General features: G+C 34.8%; 1 protein-coding gene across 5 annotated transcripts in view; it reads right to left on the bottom strand.

Moving 5' to 3' along the window:
* Nucleotides 1-19504, bottom strand: part of LOC125655396 (plexin A3-like) — a 136044-nt gene that overhangs the window by 40600 nt on the left and 75940 nt on the right. For all 5 annotated transcript variants that reach the window (XM_056142951.1, XM_056142956.1, XM_056142952.1 and 2 more), the window contains 9 exons: nucleotides 17135-17227; nucleotides 15947-16049; nucleotides 14845-15014; nucleotides 13216-13349; nucleotides 12553-12658; nucleotides 8684-8838; nucleotides 3626-3814; nucleotides 2723-2804; nucleotides 996-1238 (listed from right to left, as the gene is read on the bottom strand). In XM_056142951.1, the coding sequence (XP_055998926.1) occupies nucleotides 996-1238; nucleotides 2723-2804; nucleotides 3626-3814; nucleotides 8684-8838; nucleotides 12553-12658; nucleotides 13216-13349; nucleotides 14845-15014; nucleotides 15947-16049; nucleotides 17135-17227 (1275 nt within the window). The remainder of the gene's footprint in view (nucleotides 1-995; nucleotides 1239-2722; nucleotides 2805-3625; nucleotides 3815-8683; nucleotides 8839-12552; nucleotides 12659-13215; nucleotides 13350-14844; nucleotides 15015-15946; nucleotides 16050-17134; nucleotides 17228-19504) is intronic.

Raw genomic sequence — 19504 nt, 5'->3', positions numbered from 1 at the left:
AGATAATGAGCAATTATTCAAGTCGTGACCTTTGACTTTGCGACTTGAAAACCAACAGGAGTCATCTACTCTTTAGAAGATAACAGTGTACCAAGTTTGTTTTTCATACAACAAAGAGTTCACTGAGCAGACAATATTTCTTTACATCAATAGTCCGACCTTTGACCCTGTGACCTCAAAATCAATAGGGGTCATTAACTCCTTAGCATGTACCAGTGTACCAAGTTTGATGTTTGTCAAGTGAAGAGTTAGCAAAATAAAAAGTGGACAACATCTTCCTATGTCCAGAGGAGTTTGTCCCTTGACCTAATGATCTCAAAATCAGTAAGGGTTCTTCACTCCTTGGGTAGAACCAGTTTACTAACTTTGATACCTGTTAAGCAATGGGTTCTCAAGATATTGAGCAGACAATATCTTACTTTGTCCAGTTTGACCTCTGACCTTCAGATGGACTTCAAAATCAATAGGGCAGGACTCAAATAACTGATGGTCCAATGGTCTGGGGCTAGTAACTTACGGATTTGAGCTAGTGCTTTGTAAAAAGTGTGTGTCCTTGGGGTTAGTTAATTCATTGAAAACTTATCAAAATTCCTCAATGATGGGGCTAGTAAATTAGATGTTTGCGCATGCAGGTTTTATCAGATGTAAAATAATTTCACCTTTGTTAAGTTGTACTATGAATTGAGTTTAGTTATGCAAAAGTTAAGCATTTTTATTCAAAAGTTAAGCAAAGTTAAACATTTTTATTCAAAAGTTAAGCATTATCATGCAAACTTAAGTGTTATTATATGCAAACATTAAACAAAAGTTTCAAGATATTACGCAGTTCTGAAACTATATTTTTAGCGTTAATTTGCAAACATTAGGCAAAAGTTTCATGATATCATGTTGAAACCTTTTATTCTCCAACAAAATTAAGCTCAAATAAGGGTTTTGTAAATATCTCTTACCATGTTCACAAGTAGTAAACTGACTGGTTGCAGAAAAAAACTTACTACTAATACAATAGCTTCCTGTTCACTTGGATCAAAAAGATAAGTAGAATTGTCATGAAAAGCCCTGAACGAGGGATCATCCACATATGTCACAGGACTAGGTACTTCATAGGAAAATCCATCGAGATGAATAACAATAAAGGACCTAGTAGCTCGTTTTTTGCGACGATTTCCACTTTCTCTGCTTCTTGGGAACTCACATCTTATTTTATTCTTTGAAATAATTATACAGGTGCTTTCACTCTGAAATGTAAAGCAAAATGCAATGCATGGAAACATGTCTCATTACATAAATACTCTAATCTAGTCTGCATAGAATAGCTTATGATCAACAATATTTCATCACTGAGAGAAAGAACGTAAAACAAGCTAGTATCACTCATGTTGCTTGAATAACTGAATGATAAATTGACTGAAAAATAGACATTGAATGCAACATTTCTAAAGCAAAAGATAATATAGAGCTATAAATCTAAATATTTGCTGGCTTATGTTCTACTTCAGATCCCTTTTGTACTTGGTACAGTGATCTGCAATTAATTTGATGAAATCAATTTTGCCCAAATCAATCAAAGCTATGAGACTGGAATTCAGATTGCTTTAAACAAGAGGTCCAAGGGCCACATCACTAACCTGAGCTAATTAAACAGCAACAAGAGGTCCAAGGGCCACATCACTAACCTGAGCTAATTAAACAGCAACAAGAGGTCCAAGGGCCACATTACTAACCTGAGCTAATGTATTTGGTTCCCATCACAATTATACCCACATTTGTGGCCCCATTTTAAACCTGGGGTTATGGTGTGATTAACTTGAATCTACACTACCTGAGGATGCTTGCATATCACTATGACAAACTCTACTCTTGTAGTTCTTGAGATTATTTCTTCTTCATTTGCTAAAGGGGACATGATTTTGTATCACCCCCCCCCCCACCCCAACTCATCATCCATGCCAAGTCTGTTTAAGTTTACTTATTAGGAATGCATCTGCTCAAAATATCTAGGCTACATTGCAGCATCCCAGACACTAAATTAATGGTGTATCAATATGCAGTAAGTATAAAGGGTGCTTATAAGAAATATGTAATGAATTACTTTGGAAAATATATTTATCATTAAGGCCAATTCAACTTAATTGATATATTATCATCCCCGCCCGCCCCTCAAAAATTGGCCCGCCCCGAATTTTTTTATTTTGCGAAACTTGTGATTTCTGGAATATTTTCATGTCCGACTCCGGTATTTACACTTCTTGATTACATTTCCGGTATAGCAACGTGAAAAGCCACGTGAAGGAAATAGATCTATATGGTTTTCTTAATTTCTCGCGTTCTTACAGGCGTAAATCTTGAAGAAGTTAGGTATATTTCCGTTTGATATTAAAGCTTAACCTAGAATTCGTCTGTGAAAATAGCATAGATTGATATCCACCTGGCATTAAATGATGCGCATCTGTTAAAAAAAATCGTTGCTTTGTCTTTAATATTTTTCTAAGAAAATAAAAATTAAAAAATAAAATCCTCCCACCCGCCCCATACTTTTTGCTGACCCTGGATGATAATCTACTAATTAAGTTGAATTGGCCTAATCTTCTTTGAAATATCAATAGGTTTATTGAAGAGCAGATTTTTCAAAAAATTTAACAAACAGAACACAATCAAAATCCATTTCCTTAAGTTCTCATTCATCACCTTTGTTTAGAATTACTTGTTTGATAAAACTTACTGCAGTGCCTTTTATTTCAACAGAAACTGTTTCTATTGCTGAGACAAATCCATCTCCATTCACAAAAAATGGTAACCCTCCACTTCAAAAGAAAAAATACAGATTACATATACACATCATTACATATTAATCATAATCAGTCAGTCGGGAATGATCTTTTAATTTAGTATTGTATTAATGATATCTGTTTTTTCAAGATCGAAAATAGCTATTTTTGTTGCTATCGAGAGTGGCACAATTTCGTTTGCCAGTGAAAAGAGCTAGTATTGTTAACTGCAGCATTGATCTGTAGATCGATAAAGCCCAGGTATGTTAGTGGTCGCATGTTCAAATAAAGAGATAAATAAATACATGTTTGTTGCAAACTAGTTCAATCTGGTTTTTTAGTACCACCTGTCCATGTAATCATCACTAAATATGGGGAGTCATGATGGCTGTTCCGTTTAACGTAATGAATGGATCAATGATATGACATTTTAGTACTTAAATCTAGTTCATATTCATGAAAAATGCATGAAAATATAAATATAAACAATATAATGTCTTTCTTTGTTGTTTTATCTGGTGTTGAAGGTAGCAGAATTGCAGGAAAAAAATGGAATAACTTGCAAATGAGAACAGGAATTATTTTGTAATTACTATCGTATCCAATGTGTTTGTAAACATTCTAAAGAAGAATTTGTGATTTTCTACTTAATATGATTTTTAATTTTGCCACCATTTTTGGAACATGCAAAATTTTACCAATATCTTAGACCCTATGCCTTTAATACGGATTATGAATTTTTCTGTAATGCTTGCTACAGACCCTGAAGCGTACTACTACACCAATGGAATGCTGAATGAATGCTGAATGAAAGTCTGTATAAAGGCTTACTCCAAAGTCTGACAGAATATAATTACCTGCTGATAGACTTCAGCTCAGTCGGATCAGTTCCACTGACAACTGGATCCTTCAGATATTGAAAATTCAACCCTGGAATATCTATCTTTGTGTTACTGTCAAAGGTCACCTTTACCCTATACATCCCATCTTTGTTTGCTTTGTTGGGTTGGCAAGCTATTTTCCCATCAACTGACTTCATTTTAACTCTGCAAAATAAGGATTCAAACATTAATATATATTAAACAAACATTCTGAGAGCATTGCATGGCAATACATATTCCCCTACTGGTTGCAAAAATTATTGGACTGCAACAATATTCGAAGTTCATTATGTAGGTTATGGTAAAGGGGAAATTGGAGAACTAGGATAGGGATGGAAATCAGCCACTATTCGAGTAGAGACTAGACCAGGATAAAAAAATACAAATCTTTAATTAGGTTTAGACCTTTAACAAAGTCAATGAACTGTGAAACATAGGTGATCATGAATAATTTAGCTATATTGTTGTATTACTATGCTAGATTGATTGATTGATTCTTTGTTTTTTTTACGTCTCAAGATTTTTCACTCATATTGAGACGTCACCAGTTGTAGATGAAGTACCACAAATTTAGACCTATGCTTGCACTCAGAGCCACAGCAGTGTGGGTTCTTTAGTGTGCCAACGCCTGCTGCAACACGTTTCAAGGTCATATCTGAAAGACCCGTGATTCTCACTTCTAAATGCCTATCACTACCTATGTTAACGTCTTAGGCTCGAACTCAGGACCTCCTGGTTGCAAAGCGCACAATCTACCACTGAGCTACCATGACCGGTACTACTATGCTAGAAATGTTAATGAGTGTAGTACTCTTATCTACAGAAATAAAAAACTTGGATGTAAACTTTAAGCTGGTGTGGATGTGTTTTCTCTAGTTCTCATAAACTTTGTTGAAGCAAACTAAAAATATATCAATAATCAAAGGAAAATCTGAAGAAGAAACAACCAAAAAAAAAAAGAAAAGAAGTTTAAAAAACCTGATAGTTCACACTATTTTTTTTAAGTCCAAGGGCTGTAACTCAGTGAAAAATCACAAAATTAAAACTTGATCTGCAACATGTTATGGCTAAGTAATGTATCAAATTACCAATGAATATCTGGAAGCACAACAATAAGTCCAAGGGCAATAACCTAGTGAAAAATCAACGGAACGAAACAAAATTCAAACTTGATCTGTAACTTGTTATGACAAAGCAATGTAACAAATATACAAGGAATATTTGAAAGCACAACAAAAAATGTCTGGAAATCTGATGATTCATGCTATTTTCCTAAGTCCAAGGACCATAACTGAGTGAAAAACCAAAAGACCAAGACACTAACTTGTTATGGCAAAGCAATGTACCAAATACTATATGAATATCTGCAAGAACAGAGAAAAAGTGGAAAACTGATTTACCGGACTGACAGACGGAGGGACGGATGGACAGATGGAGTGCAAATCTGAAGTCCCCTTTGACTTTATATATATCAATCCACCTTTTTGTTATACATGAAATATTCAAAAACAATATTTATAACTAAGGCAGAGGGTCTGGGCATTTAAGGTCCACCACAATGGCCCTGTATGTACAGTACCAGGAATGAAGCCTACACAGCTTTTGAGTTGTTTCAACAAGAGGCCCACAGGCCTTATCGTTCACCTGAGTACTAGTAAAAAGTAACACTATTCTCAAGAGCTATAAAATCTAGAAAAATTTCCTGTTCTGAATATCTAAGCAAAATTCTAATGTTCCACAACAGTGTAAAACAAGATGTGTTTTCAAAACTGCAATGCTCTCAAAAAAGCATACACTGATGAAAGGTTTTACATAATATAATATTTGCATTAACATTAAAAGATATGACTAATTTGGACCCATCCTAGAGTCAAAACCCTGGGTTCTGAAAATCACCATTTTTGTACATCTATTTCTGCTATTCCTTAAGAATGCATTTAGATTTTAGACAGTATAAGCAAACTTTAATAAGTCCTTCTAATCATTACAATTTTGACACCACCCTGAAACCAAACCCTTACTCCTAGGATCATGGAATTTGAAATTTTGGTAAAGGACTACCTATTCCTTCGAAATATCCATTTAGTTTCAATTTAGTATCAATAGTACTTAAGAAGATGTTATTTAAATATTTTACACAACAAGAGGCCCATGGGCCACATCGCTCACCTGAGTCACCTTGGGCCATATCTGAAGACTTTCCATATATATTTGCATGTAAAACCTTAGTCCCTATTATGGCCCCAACTACCCCTGGAGGCCACGATTTTTGCAAACTTTAATCTACACTATGTCAGAAAGCTTTCATGTAAATGTCAACTTCTTTGGCCCAATGGTTCTTCAGAAGAAGATTTTTAACGATTTTCCCTATATTTCTATTAAAACTTTGACCCCCCCCCCCACTTGTGGCCCCATCCTACCCCCTGGGGCCATGATTTGAATAAACTTGAATCTGCACTATGTCAGAAAGTTTTCTTGTAAATATCAGCTTTCTGACTCAGTGGTTATTGAGAAGAAGATTTTAACTATATATTTGTATGTAAAACTTCGATCCCCCTTGTGGCCCCATCCTACCCCCCGGGGGCCATGACTTGAACAAACTTGAATCTGCACTATGTCAGATAGTTTTCATGTAAAAATCAGCTTTTCTGGCTCAGTGGTTCTTGAGAAGAATATTTTTCCTATATATTTGTATGTAAAACTTTGATCCCCTATTGTGGCCCCATCCAACCCCCGTGGCCCATGATTTGAATAAACTTGAATCTGCATTATGTCAGGAAGCTTTCATGTTAATCTCAGCATTTCTGGCTCAGTGGTTCTTGAGAAGAAGATTTTTTAAAGTTTTTCCCTATATATTTGTATGTAAAACTTTGATCCCCCCTTGTGTCCCATTCCTACCCCGGGGACCATGATTTGAACAAACTTGAATCTGCAATATGTCAGAAAGCTTTCAGGTAAATTTCAGCTCTTCTGGCCCAGTGGTTCTTGAAAAGAAGATTTTTAAATGACCCCAACCTATTTTTGCATTTTTGTGATTATCTCCACTTTGAAAGGGACATGGCCATTCATTTGAACAAACTTTAATGCCCTTCACCCAAGGATGCTTTTGGCCAAGTTTGGTTGAAATTGGCCCAGTGGTTCTGGAGAAGAAGTCGAAAATGTAAAAGGTTTACAGACGGACGGACAGACAGACGACAGACAAAATGTGATCAGAAAAGCTCACTTGAAGCTTCGGTTCAGGTGAGCTAAAAACACTATATACTAAGTTTGGCCCTGCCCTGAGGTCAGAACACCTACCCCGGGGATCATGAAATTTACTTTGGTAGAGGCCTTCCTGCTCTACATCGCTATGCATTTAGTTTTTCTTACAGACGTGCGGTTGTAAAGAAGATTTTTAAAATTTGTCAATATTTTGCCCTGCCCCTAAGGCCCCAGGGGTGGAGGAGTCTTGAAATTCAAAATTTATGTCCCCCTTGTTCCAAAGATGCTTTGTACCACATTTGAAAAGAATTGGAATGGTAGTAATCCAGAAGTTAAAAATTTCTATTTTTCAAAATTTAATAACTGACCATTTTGGCTCCACCCAGATACCAAAACCTCTACCCCTGGGATCATCAAATTTACAATTTTGGTAAACGACTACCTGCTCTTTCTAAATATACATTTAGTTTCAATTTAGTATCAATAGCACTAAAGAAGATGTTATCTAGTAAGTGTTTTGCACATAAACACTATATACTAAGTTTGGTCCCGCCCTGAGATCAGAACCCCATACCCCAGGGATAATGAAATTTACAAGTTTGGTAGAGGCTTTCCTGATCTACATCACTGCGCATTTAGTTTTTCTTACACATGTGTGGTTGTTGAGAAAAAGATTTTTGAAAATTGGTCAATTTTGGGCAGTTTTTGCCCTGCTCCTTGGGCCCCAGGAGTGCAGGAGTCCTGAAATTTACAATTTAAGTCCCCCTTGTCTCAAAGATGCTTCGTATCAAATTTAAAAAGAATTGGAATGGTAGTTATGGAGAAGAAGTTAAAAATGTTCAATTGTTAATGCCCGAAGCACATCCCATGACAACAACCAATTGCAATACACTGTAGGTCACCTGAGTAAACTAAGGTGACCTAAAAATACTATACCAATTCAGAAAAAACAAGACTATTAATAAAACTGATGGCTACTTCCTGAACTGCATCTTAACAATGAACTACCTCATATAATGAATGACTTGCACTTTGATCAATAACTGTTAAAATACAGTTGAAATGAAAGGTTTTCATATACAAGGTTATATGTTGACCTTGAAATAGCTTTTCCTGAGAGTCATTTACGTATTACTTATTTGTGCGATTATATGATCAATACCTGTTCAAAAACTGTTGAAATAAGGAACTTTTTCCTCATATAATGTATATATCTAAGTGACCTAGACTTTTCAAAAATGACCTTGAGAGACTTTGGTCCAAAAGATCCATAACTGTTAAAATATTGTTATAATGAAGGTTTTTTCTTATGCACGGTTTATGTTGAGTGATCTTGACCTTTCTAAAATGACCTTGAGTGAACTTTGTCTAAAAGCCATTTGCCTGTTAACCATACATGTATGATCAATACCTATTCAAAAACCGTTTAAAAAGGAAATTTTTCCTTATATAAGGTACATATGTTTTGAGTAACCTTGACCTTTTCAAAATTGATCTTGGTCAAAAGTTCAATGTTCCAAGGAATATTTGTGATCAATTATGATCAATTTCTGATGAAAAGTTTAGGAGATGAGAACTTTTATATCAAAAACTGTTGAAATAGGAACAATATGTTGAGTGACTGACTTTTCCAAAATGACCTTGAAAGACCTTGGTTCACAAATCGTTGTCTTAAGGAGAATATTTGTGATCAATTATATCCATTTTTGATGAAAGGTTTAGGCGATATGAACTCTGATGGACAGACAGATGGAAGCATGGACAGATACTACAGCGACTATATGCTCCCCCGAATTTTTAAATGGGATTATTTTAAACAAGGACAGTACTTACATTCTGCATATAAACTTTTTGTTGCTGTCATCAGTAGAAATGAACTCAATATCATATTTCATGTTGCCAATATTGAGATCAATTCCTGTTAAATTTATGGTTCTTCCACCAGATAAGATACTTTGATTTGGACTGATTCCTGTAATCTTTGGTTTCTATTGTAATAAAGGAAATTCAGCAGCAATTTACAAACAATAGTTTACATCAATTCACAGAAATTATTACAGTGGCCTCCCAGTATAACAAGATGCAAGGGACATTATTTCATAACTCCTTATACATATAACTGATACTTAATATATCTGAGGTCTACATTTAAAAGCTGATCATAGTCATTGTAGTATAAATGTTACAATTAAGAATAAGTGTCATATACAAAGATAATGTAGTATAAATGTTACAATTAAGAATAAGTGTCATATACAAAGATATTGTAGTATAAATGTTACAATTAAGAATAAGTGTCATATACAAAGATATTATAGTATAAATGTTACAATTAAGAATAAGTGTCATATACAAAGACCCCTGGGTCGAGGCCTCTGCTGGTGGACTGTTAGTCCCCGAGGGTCTCTACAGCCCAGTAGCTAAGTACTTCGTTACTAGCTTGAAAATACGGATGTATATTTAATTGCTGTTATAAAATTTAGAAATTAATTTCAAAATTAAGGATTATCTCCCTCATGCATAGCTCTTATCCTTGGACGAATTTGGCTCCACTTGTTTGGCATGCTGTTTTTGGCTATATTTAGATCTAAAACTTCATAGTTATTTCGGATTTCAAACATTTCGGTTGAGCATCACTGAAGAGACATTATTTGTCGAAATGCGCATCTGGTGCATCAAAATTGGTACCGTATAAGTTTTACATACAGAGATATTGTAGTATAAATGTTACAATTAAGAATAAGTGTCATATACAAAGACAGTGTAGTATAAATGTTACAATTAAGAATAAGTGTCATATACAAAGACAGTGTAGTATAAATGTTACAATTAAGAATAAGTGTCATATACAAAGACAGTGTAGTATAAATGTTACAATTAAGAATAAGTGTCATATACAGAGATATTGTAGTATAGTAAGACATAAACACATCTGATGCTGGATAGATCCTCAAAGAAAAAATGTCCACTGCTCTGTCTTCCACAGTGTGAACGGTAACTTATACTTAAAGCAATACAAGCTGTAACTGATGGTAAATAAATTGAAAAATAAAAGAGCATTCAAATATTTAACATATTTGTGACTGATATATATAACTTCATAGAATCAGAGTGAATCTGAAGCTGCAATAAACCTGTCAAATCGAAAGAAAATGTCAATTCATGAATCATTGCCATCCTGTCAATAATTCCTGCTCGTAATCTCCGATGTGCATTGACCTCATTAAGTCACCAGTTCCGAAAAAAGCGAAAGAGAAACACTGAGCATGTGTCAGATTTGAAAACAATTTAACATGCAAATTATATTAAAATTTGACTACTGGTATCAAAATTTCATTTAAGCGGCACATTTGCATAATTGTTACTTTTTAAAAAATTTTGTTTTTATTACACTTATAGTACTTCTTGTCAGTAATGAAACGACGTAATATTTTAAAACAAATGAAATGTGTAGTTACTCGCGTCAGTTTCCATCTTTGTATATAACCTCGACCTAAGTAACTCGATTATGTTCAGCAATCATCATTCCCATGTCCGTGCATACGACAGAATGGCGGTTTATACGAAATGCTCATTGTAGGTATGCTCTCAAACAATATTCCCTTGTTTATTTTGCTGAAGTTTTCTTCAGATCTTGGGGGATTATATTAGTTATACCAATAGGTGTTATTTGGTGCATAATTGGATAGTTGAAAATACAGTCAGTTACAGCTTGTATTGTTTTAAAGGTGAATCATGACTATTAAGCAATACTTAATGACAAAATGAAATTTAGTGTTACAAAAATATTAACTCATTCCAATGTACATAAGAAAATGAACTCAATCAGATGCCCAGTATAGGTCCTACTCAATCCGATAGGAGAATATTCACGAAATTTTATAAAAAATATAATCAAACAAGAAATCAGCATAGATTTGTACTACCACATATTGATAACACAAAAATGATGTCAATTTTGAGTTAAATTATGAACAGTTACCAAGTGCAATATTTATTGTGCCCCCCATAAAGCACCAATAACTGTCTGATAATGCCTCTCCATGAATGCAATTAAGTCACTAAAACACTGTCTAGGGATGTTGTTCCACTCTAGTTGCAGATGTGTAGAAATATTGAGAGGCCTGAGAATTAGACAAGAGGTCCATAGACCTTATCGGTCACCTGAGTACTAGTGAAAAGTATCACTACTCCCAAGGGCTATGAAATCTAGAAAAAATATCCTGCTCTGAATATCTAAGCTAAATTCTAATGTTCAGCAACAGTATAAAACGAAGATGTATTCTTAAAACTTTCTTGCCCTCAAAAGTGTCTACACTGATGAAAGGCTTTACATAATATAATAGGTGTATTAACATTAAAACATTAAAGATATGACTAAGTAATTTGGACCCATTCTAGAGTCAAAACCCTGGGTTGTGAAATACATCATTTTTTGTACATCCTTTTCTGTTATTCCTAAGTATGCATTAAGATTTTATACAGTATCAGCAAACTTACACATAAATACTATATACTAAGTTTGGCCCCATTCTAACATCAAACCCCTACTCCTACAATTTCCAGTCTCCTTCACCTACAGATGCTACATACCAAATTTGGTCAAGACTGGCCCGGTAGTTTTTGTTGGGAAGTTGTTAACGGATGACGCACGACGATGAACGCAGACCAATTGCAACTGCAGACCTAAAAAGTACAATTTGATAAAACAGATCTCTGATCTGTCCCAATATTTTCCCAGAGAGCTATAGATCTGCAGCTAGTCCCACTGTAACTGTAGAGCTTGGGCCAGTTGTTGCAGCCTGAGGCTGCAGTTTGTCTTTGACAGATATGCCTATCCAGTTCATCCCGTGCAGGTTCAATAGAGTTTGGATGGCCAAGAAAGAACCTGTATATTGTGTCTTTGCAAAATATCACATGTTAGATGAACAGTATGTGGTCAGATGTTGTCATGCTGGAATTCTGCTCCGAGACGTTGCATTATTGGAACCATGTGCGACTTCATCAATATACCGTTGAGCCATCAAAGTACCCTGTATGTGATCCAATGCTGTCCTGCCCGTACAGGATATTGCTGCCTACATCGTAACACTACCCGTCCAAAGCAATCAGCCTCCTTGACGCAATTTTGTGCAAAACGTTTATTTTGGTGCATATACACTCTGAGTCTTCCATCAGACCTCTGAAGTAAAAATCGAGATTTATCACTGAACCAAACTGTCCATAAGCGTTGCCGCAGACATACTCCATGAGTCTGAGAACATTGAAGTCAGTTTCGGCGATGTTGCGGAGTCAGAACAATGCCATGAACAGGTCTGGCTAGTGGGTAAACCCTTTAGTTTAATCAGTAGAGCACTGGACTGTTGTGTCAGAGGTCCCGTGGTCGGTTCTCAGCAGATAATAAATAAACCTGTCTCTTTTACACACATACAATGATGCTTTCTACTAGGCCTAATCAGCACTGTTTTTTACCTTGTTATATGCAGAAACTCATTTAAAGTGATTTTGCTATAACTAAATTTTAATAAAGGAAAATAATGTTAAAGATATCATTAGGAACTAAAAAAATCATCTCGTTTTAAATGATACCTTGCAATATCCTGGCTTGCTATACCCAGAGGTCACTGTATTTCTATACTGAAAAACTTTTAATGCAGATTAGTTCTGATAAACCTATGAATCTGCAATTTCAAGGAATTTACCTTGTATGAAAATAAGACATTTTCATCTGAATCCTGTCCATCAACCGTTACGACCACTTTTCCCACTTTAGCAATGTCATTTGCTGATCCAGTAATGCACGTTAATCTACCAAAGATTCCATGCAGATTAGAATATTTGCAACCAATCTTTTAAAGCTACACTCAATGTACATGTACCATATTCTGGCTGTCAGGAAATCAGGAATATCAGCTCTAAATCAAATTTGGTGGAAATATTGATGATTCCCATGGAAATCATTATCGGTTCAAAAGGTGGAGCCAATGTTAAAGTGTTTGAAAGTAGGTCAAAGTCCAAGGTCAATAGTCTTGGTTCTAAAAGAAAGGTGTTATCAAGAGTCATCTATATGTGAAATATCAAAACCCTATCCCCTTGATTCAAAAGATACAGCCATTAAGGTTACAGTTTTTGAAAAGTAGGTCAAAGTCCAAAGTAAAAGTCACTAGGTCAAAAGTCTTGTTACCAAAAGAAAGGTCACTTCAAGAGGCATCTATATGTGAAATATCAAAACCATAATATCCCCCTTAGTTAAAAAGATAAAGCCAATGAAGGTTAACGTTTTTTCCTTAAATTGTGATGCCGTCACCAGGGTCATGACAATAAGCTCTCGGGACATCTGTCCTGGCAAGCTAAAAGGACATTACCTTCTACCACGGAATTTCACATTTTCGCATTCTATTCCAGCAACTCTGACTGCCATGCCACTTCTGATGCCAAAGTTAAACCCTTCAATGGTGACTTCAGTTCCCCCTCGTACAGGACCATCTGCTGGCTCAATCTAAAAAGAACAAAATATGCAGGAGCTACTACACTCACTTACAGCGCATTGTTCACACAGGGATGAAGATTCACAAGTTTGGAACACTGTTAATAACACTAGCTACAAACAAACTTTTTTCAAAAATGCTACTGGATGCTTGCATATTAAAATAAGTACTCATGGCCCTGCTGTTATTGACAGGAAAATTATCTAAAAATATTTAAAGACTTTTTCCTATGTATCCACATGTAAAACTTTGATCTCCTACTTTCGCCCATCCTAACCTGGGGGTCATGATTTGAACAAACTTGAATCTGCACTACGTCAGCAGAAATTTTCAACTTTTCTGGCCCAGTGGCTCTCAAGATTTTTAAACAACCCCATCCTATTTTTGATTTTTCTTGATTATCTCCTGTTTGAAAGGGGCATGGACTTTTACGTGAAAAAACATGAATCCCTTTCACCCAAGAATGATTTGTACCAAATTTGATTGAAATTGATCCAGTGGTTCTGGAGAAGATGAAAATGTGAGAAATTTGCAACAATAATGATGCAAAAGATAAAAACAAATTGTGATAAGAAAAACTGACTTGAGGTGAGCTGATAAAGACATTCAATCACTGATCACTTTGGCTCCATCAAAACCTTAAAACCTTGGAGAATGAAATCTACAATTTTCTTAAAGGGCTACCAGGCTTGGATTTCTAAAAAAAAATCTCAAACTTCAGTTAGAGTTTTCTTTTATTTGAACTGTCAAAATTTGAGTAAAATTTCATACTAAAGTCCAAGTTTTGACTTATTATTATTTTTGTTGTTGAGAAATACAGGTCTGCTCCTTCTAAAGATCCACATGAATTTAATTTAGTATCAATAGCATACATGTCAAGAAGGTTTTACACATAAACACTATTTACCAAACTTGGTCCCACCCTGGAGTAAGAATCTCTACCCTGAGGATCATAAAATTTCCAAATCTTGGTAGAAGTCTTTCTGCTTTTACATGACCATGCATTTAGTTTTGCTCAAAGATGTGTGATTGAAGAGAAGATTTTTGAAAATTGGTCAATATTTTAGTTTTTGCCTTGCCCCTAAGGCCCCGGGGGTGCAGAAGTCCTGAAATTTAGAATTAATGTCCACCGTGTTCCACAATGTTTCATACCAAATTTGAAAAGAATGGGAATGGTAGTTATCATGAAGCTAAAAATATTCATGGTCAAAAGTGACACAGGTGACCTAAAAACCTTGCAGAGTTACAAAGCTTGTGACAAACAGACTTGAATCATCATTGAAGTGCAAGGCTAATCAAGATCTGAAGGGCAAAAAGTTTGGAGGATGATATAAATCTCATTTTATCATTTAATTGAATAAATTTGAACATGGAAATCGACAACCATACTTTGTTGGCTAACTTTGTCTACAGCAAGCATGCAAGTCTTAGTTGAATGTTAGAGATGTAATCCTATCTTGTTTAAAAAGTGCTACATACAAGTATCTGTCTTTTCAAAATAATCACCTTGGTTACAATAGGTCTGCTGCAGTCCACTGGTTCAACACATTGCTCATCATCAACATCTACACAGCCCTTTTCCTTGCACCAATGACATTCATATCCCTCACTTTGATTCAAGTAATGACATGTACTACAATCTCTCCTTTGAGGGGAAAGAGACTGGCATAAGTATCCTAAAGCAATAAACAATCAACATTTAATACTGCTTACTTTTACATCAGCAGATTGATACAGACTGGTCAATTAAATAATGAAAGTTAATTCATATAAATGTTGGATTCTTTGATTCTGGCTGTTAAAAACATGAATGGATGACATGGAATATATATATAAGTTTCTATAAGTCTGAGCTCTTGATTTTATGTTCTCGGAATTTGAACAAAAACAGCAAGGCTGCGGAATTAAGTCTTCTGTAAAATAAGAAATCTATAGTCTGAAGTAAAGATTTCATTGCAAATATAATTAAAGTCTGTTTTCAATTCACTCCATACATCTAGAAACACTATTATTGATAAATAGCATATGAATTGTTGCACATTTTTATATAAGTACATCTTTATGCACTTGTTTTCCAATCTCTTACAATTCAAATGACTATCTGAAATAAAATGGTTAAACTGAAATTGTGTATTCACTTTTATCAAATGCAATACAAAATGGTTTAGATTGTCATCTTCTGATAAAAGTCTCCCACAATGCAAAAATAAATTTCACCTTTTTTTCTCTTCTTGAAAACAAATTCCTGACCTTTATTATTTTTTTAATACATCTGCATAAAAAACCTAAAATATGAAAATGTCTTGGTTTGACCCAACTTTAATTCTAATTTAATCTATAAAACAAAAAACATGTATTTTTTTTCTTCTTCATTATTTTGTCTGGTAACATTAAAATCTGATACACAAAATTTCCTCATCAGTATACTGATTTGCTTGTTTGTTTCACTGATAACACAAGTACATGCATATATATTACGTGTGAAGACTGTTTAAGGGATAAGACCATAATTATTTATTTAAAGATTTATTTGTTTGAAAACACCAAAAACGCTATGATAAATAAATAAATAAATAAATTAAAAAAAACAAACCCCAAAACAACTTACCAGTCACTAATGGGGCTCCATCAAAGGTTTCCAAAACAGTTCGACTAGTCGTATTGTTTAAACCATATTGAAATAGCATTCTCTTTGGTATGGCATCTCTTATCTGCAAATAAGTAAATTCACAAAATATAAACCTTCTATAATTGTCTAACTATATGATCAATGTGACATGTATTCTTAAATATTGTTTTACACAATCATAATATATAACTGCAAAAGGGAGAGGAAAATGTCATGTCACTTTGATGTTGAGTGGGACAGTAATTTGCCAAATATCACCAAATTACATAAGATTTTCATTTCAATGCAAGGATGAAAACATTTCTTGTTCCACCAGTTCACAACAAAATAATAAATCACATTAGGGGTATTTTTTGACAAACAAGATGTGTTTGTGAAACACAAATGCCCCCGATAATGGCCAATTCCAAAGCTGACCATGCAAGGTCACAAGGACAAATAAAAAGATCTTTTCACAAGAAATGCTCATGTGCAATATGAAAGCTCTAATATTTACCATTTAGAAGTTATGACCAATGTGAAATTTTTAAAAAGTAGGTCAAATGCCAAGGTCGAAAGGTTTAGTACCCACAGAAAGGTCTTGTCACAAGGAATACTCATGTCAAATATCAAAGCTCTAGCACTAACTGTTCAAATGTTATTAGCAAGGTTAAAGTTTTCAAAAAGTAGGTCAAACTCCAAGGTCAAGGAGTCAAAAATTTTGGTACCCACGGAAAGGTCTTGTCACAAGGAACACTCATTTGAAATATCAAAGCTCTAGCACTTACTGTTCAAAAGTTATTAGCAAGGTCATTCAGACAGAATGACAGACAGGACAAAAACAATATGCCCCCCCCCCCCCCCCCCCCCCCCCCGATCTTCAAGGGGAGGGGGGGGGGCCATGTAAATTCTGTAAAATTTCGATGGTAAATATAAGTTCCACAGCTGTTGCATAAAAATGCTTAAAAAAAATAATACATAAATGAAAAGTAGACTGTATGTACCTCCTATAAAATTTACAACGTCTGTTACAACGCTGTAAATCAATTATCATCTGCAAAATCAAAAGCTGTAATAATCAAGATTTGAAATTTGCAATTTTGTTTTCTAGATTTTTCTTGCAGCAAAATGACAAATTTTTCATTGAACATAAACCTATCATAATTTGTACTGCTAGGAAAAACATACCTGGACACCTTTACACAGTAGGGAATAATTTCCTGTCTTCGTCAGTACCTGTCCAATATACTGCTGCTCACCCTCAATGCATTTATACTCAAACTGCAACAACAGATAAGATTTATGACTGGTTCACATTGCTCACAGAAAATGAATATAATAAACTTTGGACCATTCGCTAATATGTATACGGTGTGACCGTTGGACCAAGCAAAGCATGTAATGGTCATTGGCGTGTCCCAAGTGATAATCATAATTCCGTTAAGTACGATAAATCATATTTCATTTAAAAATATATTTTATTTATGAAATTTTTCTTGCACTAAGCACCCAGTAACATTTAAATATCAAAGGGGGATATATGTTCTCAAGGTTTGAACACACACATTGAAACTTCATTATACAAGGAAGATGTTGTGCAAGTTTTGACATTCCTAGTTTTGTGCTCATTACAAAGAAAATTATTTTAAAACTTCCCACTTAGTAGTGTCTCCCCTTGGAAATGAGCACAGCTCTTCAACTGAGCAAACTTGCAAATGTAATTGCCAAGGTTCAAATTGAAGGCATACAAACAGATTAGCATACCCAACAAGAGTATGCTGCCCATTGGACCTGTAAGCACATTATGCACTCTGAATTGATAAAAAAAAAAGAACTGTGACCTACTTCTATGCCTAAAGTAGGTCTTGGTGCACAAGTCCAGCTGAAATGCAAACTGAACTTCTATTTCTCCGAGAGGAAGCTTACAGTGACTAAATTTCAGTGCAATATCTGTATCCTAACAAAAACAAGATTTATCAACTCAGTGATACTACGACCTTGACCTTGAGAAACAATAGGCATCCTCCCCTTGGCATAAGGTGTATATGTACCAAGTTTGACTGTTTAAGCCCCAACGGTTCGGTCTATATCCTGCCTACAAGGTTTTCCTTCTAAATGATATTATGACCTTAAAAGGACATGGACTAGATTTGAGGTTTAAAAAATTCAAATTACAGTTTTTGATTTTTAATGTTTTGAATGCTTAACTAAAGTATTACTAATGATCAGCAAAAATTTGAATGTTAGTAATCAAGGTACATGGGAAATACAGAGGTCACAATTCTTTGCTATGTAAACAAGGCTCGTGCCATGTTTTTGTTTACATAGTTCAAATATACTAGTAACAATTCGTTTAAAAAGCAGATTTTTTTCAATTTACAAGTTAATTCTTAACAGAATTAAATAGTTTCTAGTGTTTGGCACATCTCATTTTGTTTTAAACACGCTATTTTCTATTAAACAGTTTAATGTAAACAAAAACATGGCATGAGCCTTGTTTACATAACAAAGAATTGTGAGTGTTGCATCTCACTTATAACTCAACAACTGGGCTGAGTTTTACTAAACTTCTTAAGTTCAAGATTTCATCGTAACCTTAATTTACGATAATTATCCATTTTATTAAACATCTTAACTTAAGTTACGTTAAAAAAAATTATCGTAACTCCACGACAGCCTCTGGGCTATCGTAAGTTAATATTTTTTTCCGTAAGTTGTTGTCAACTAAATAAAAAATTTGCAGATTTTTCTCTTCGCACATACATGTACATATATGTACATGTATATAGGCCCTATTTTGTTATGTGAAGTATAAAGAGAATAATTTCAGTGTATTGTGCAGTGTATGTAGTCATTTACAATAGTTTGTTGATTGATTGATTAAATTTTTTCTTGTTTAACATCTCTCGAGAGAATTTTTCACTCATATGGAGACGTCACCAAGACCGGTGAAGGGCTTCAAATTTATGCCTATGCTTGGCGCTTATGGCCATTAGGGTTCTATAGCATGCCACCCTACTGTGACACAGGACATCTATTTAAAAAATAGGGTCATCTCCAAGGACCCGTGACATTCACACCTGATGTCGAACGTTTGGCCATGGAACTGTCATGACCTAACTGTTTTAACGACTTAGGTCTGTCGCGGCCGGTATTCGAACCCCGACCTTCCGCATGCGGGGCAAACGCTCTACCTCTAGACTATCACGGCGGCTGTTTAAAATGTCTTTTTGTTTTCATATTTTTTTTATAACAGTTTGAAATGTATTTTATCGCAATTCACCTTTGAATTAGAACGCTTTGGCCGATATAGTATTGCGTTGGGTGACGACACAATTGAATCTGTTTGTAATACAATTACGAAAGGTAACAGAAACTTTCATTGGTCCATATGTATAAGTCCGCCCAAATTCCCTTATACGGGAGTAGTCGGCATTAGAAAACATGACGGCCAGATGGAAACAAACTTCAAAGGAAGAAAGAGAAAAAGTTGTATTCTTGTGTTGTCTCATAAATTTAATATTAAAACAAGATGTGTTTATGAAACACAAATGCCCC

The sequence above is a fragment of the Ostrea edulis genome, chromosome 7, assembly GCF_947568905.1.
Source record: "Ostrea edulis chromosome 7, xbOstEdul1.1, whole genome shotgun sequence".
Classification (NCBI taxonomy): Eukaryota; Metazoa; Mollusca; class Bivalvia; order Ostreida; family Ostreidae; genus Ostrea; species Ostrea edulis.
The sequence above is the reverse complement of the archived record's forward strand: the minus strand, read 5'-3'. Positions and strand labels throughout refer to the sequence as shown.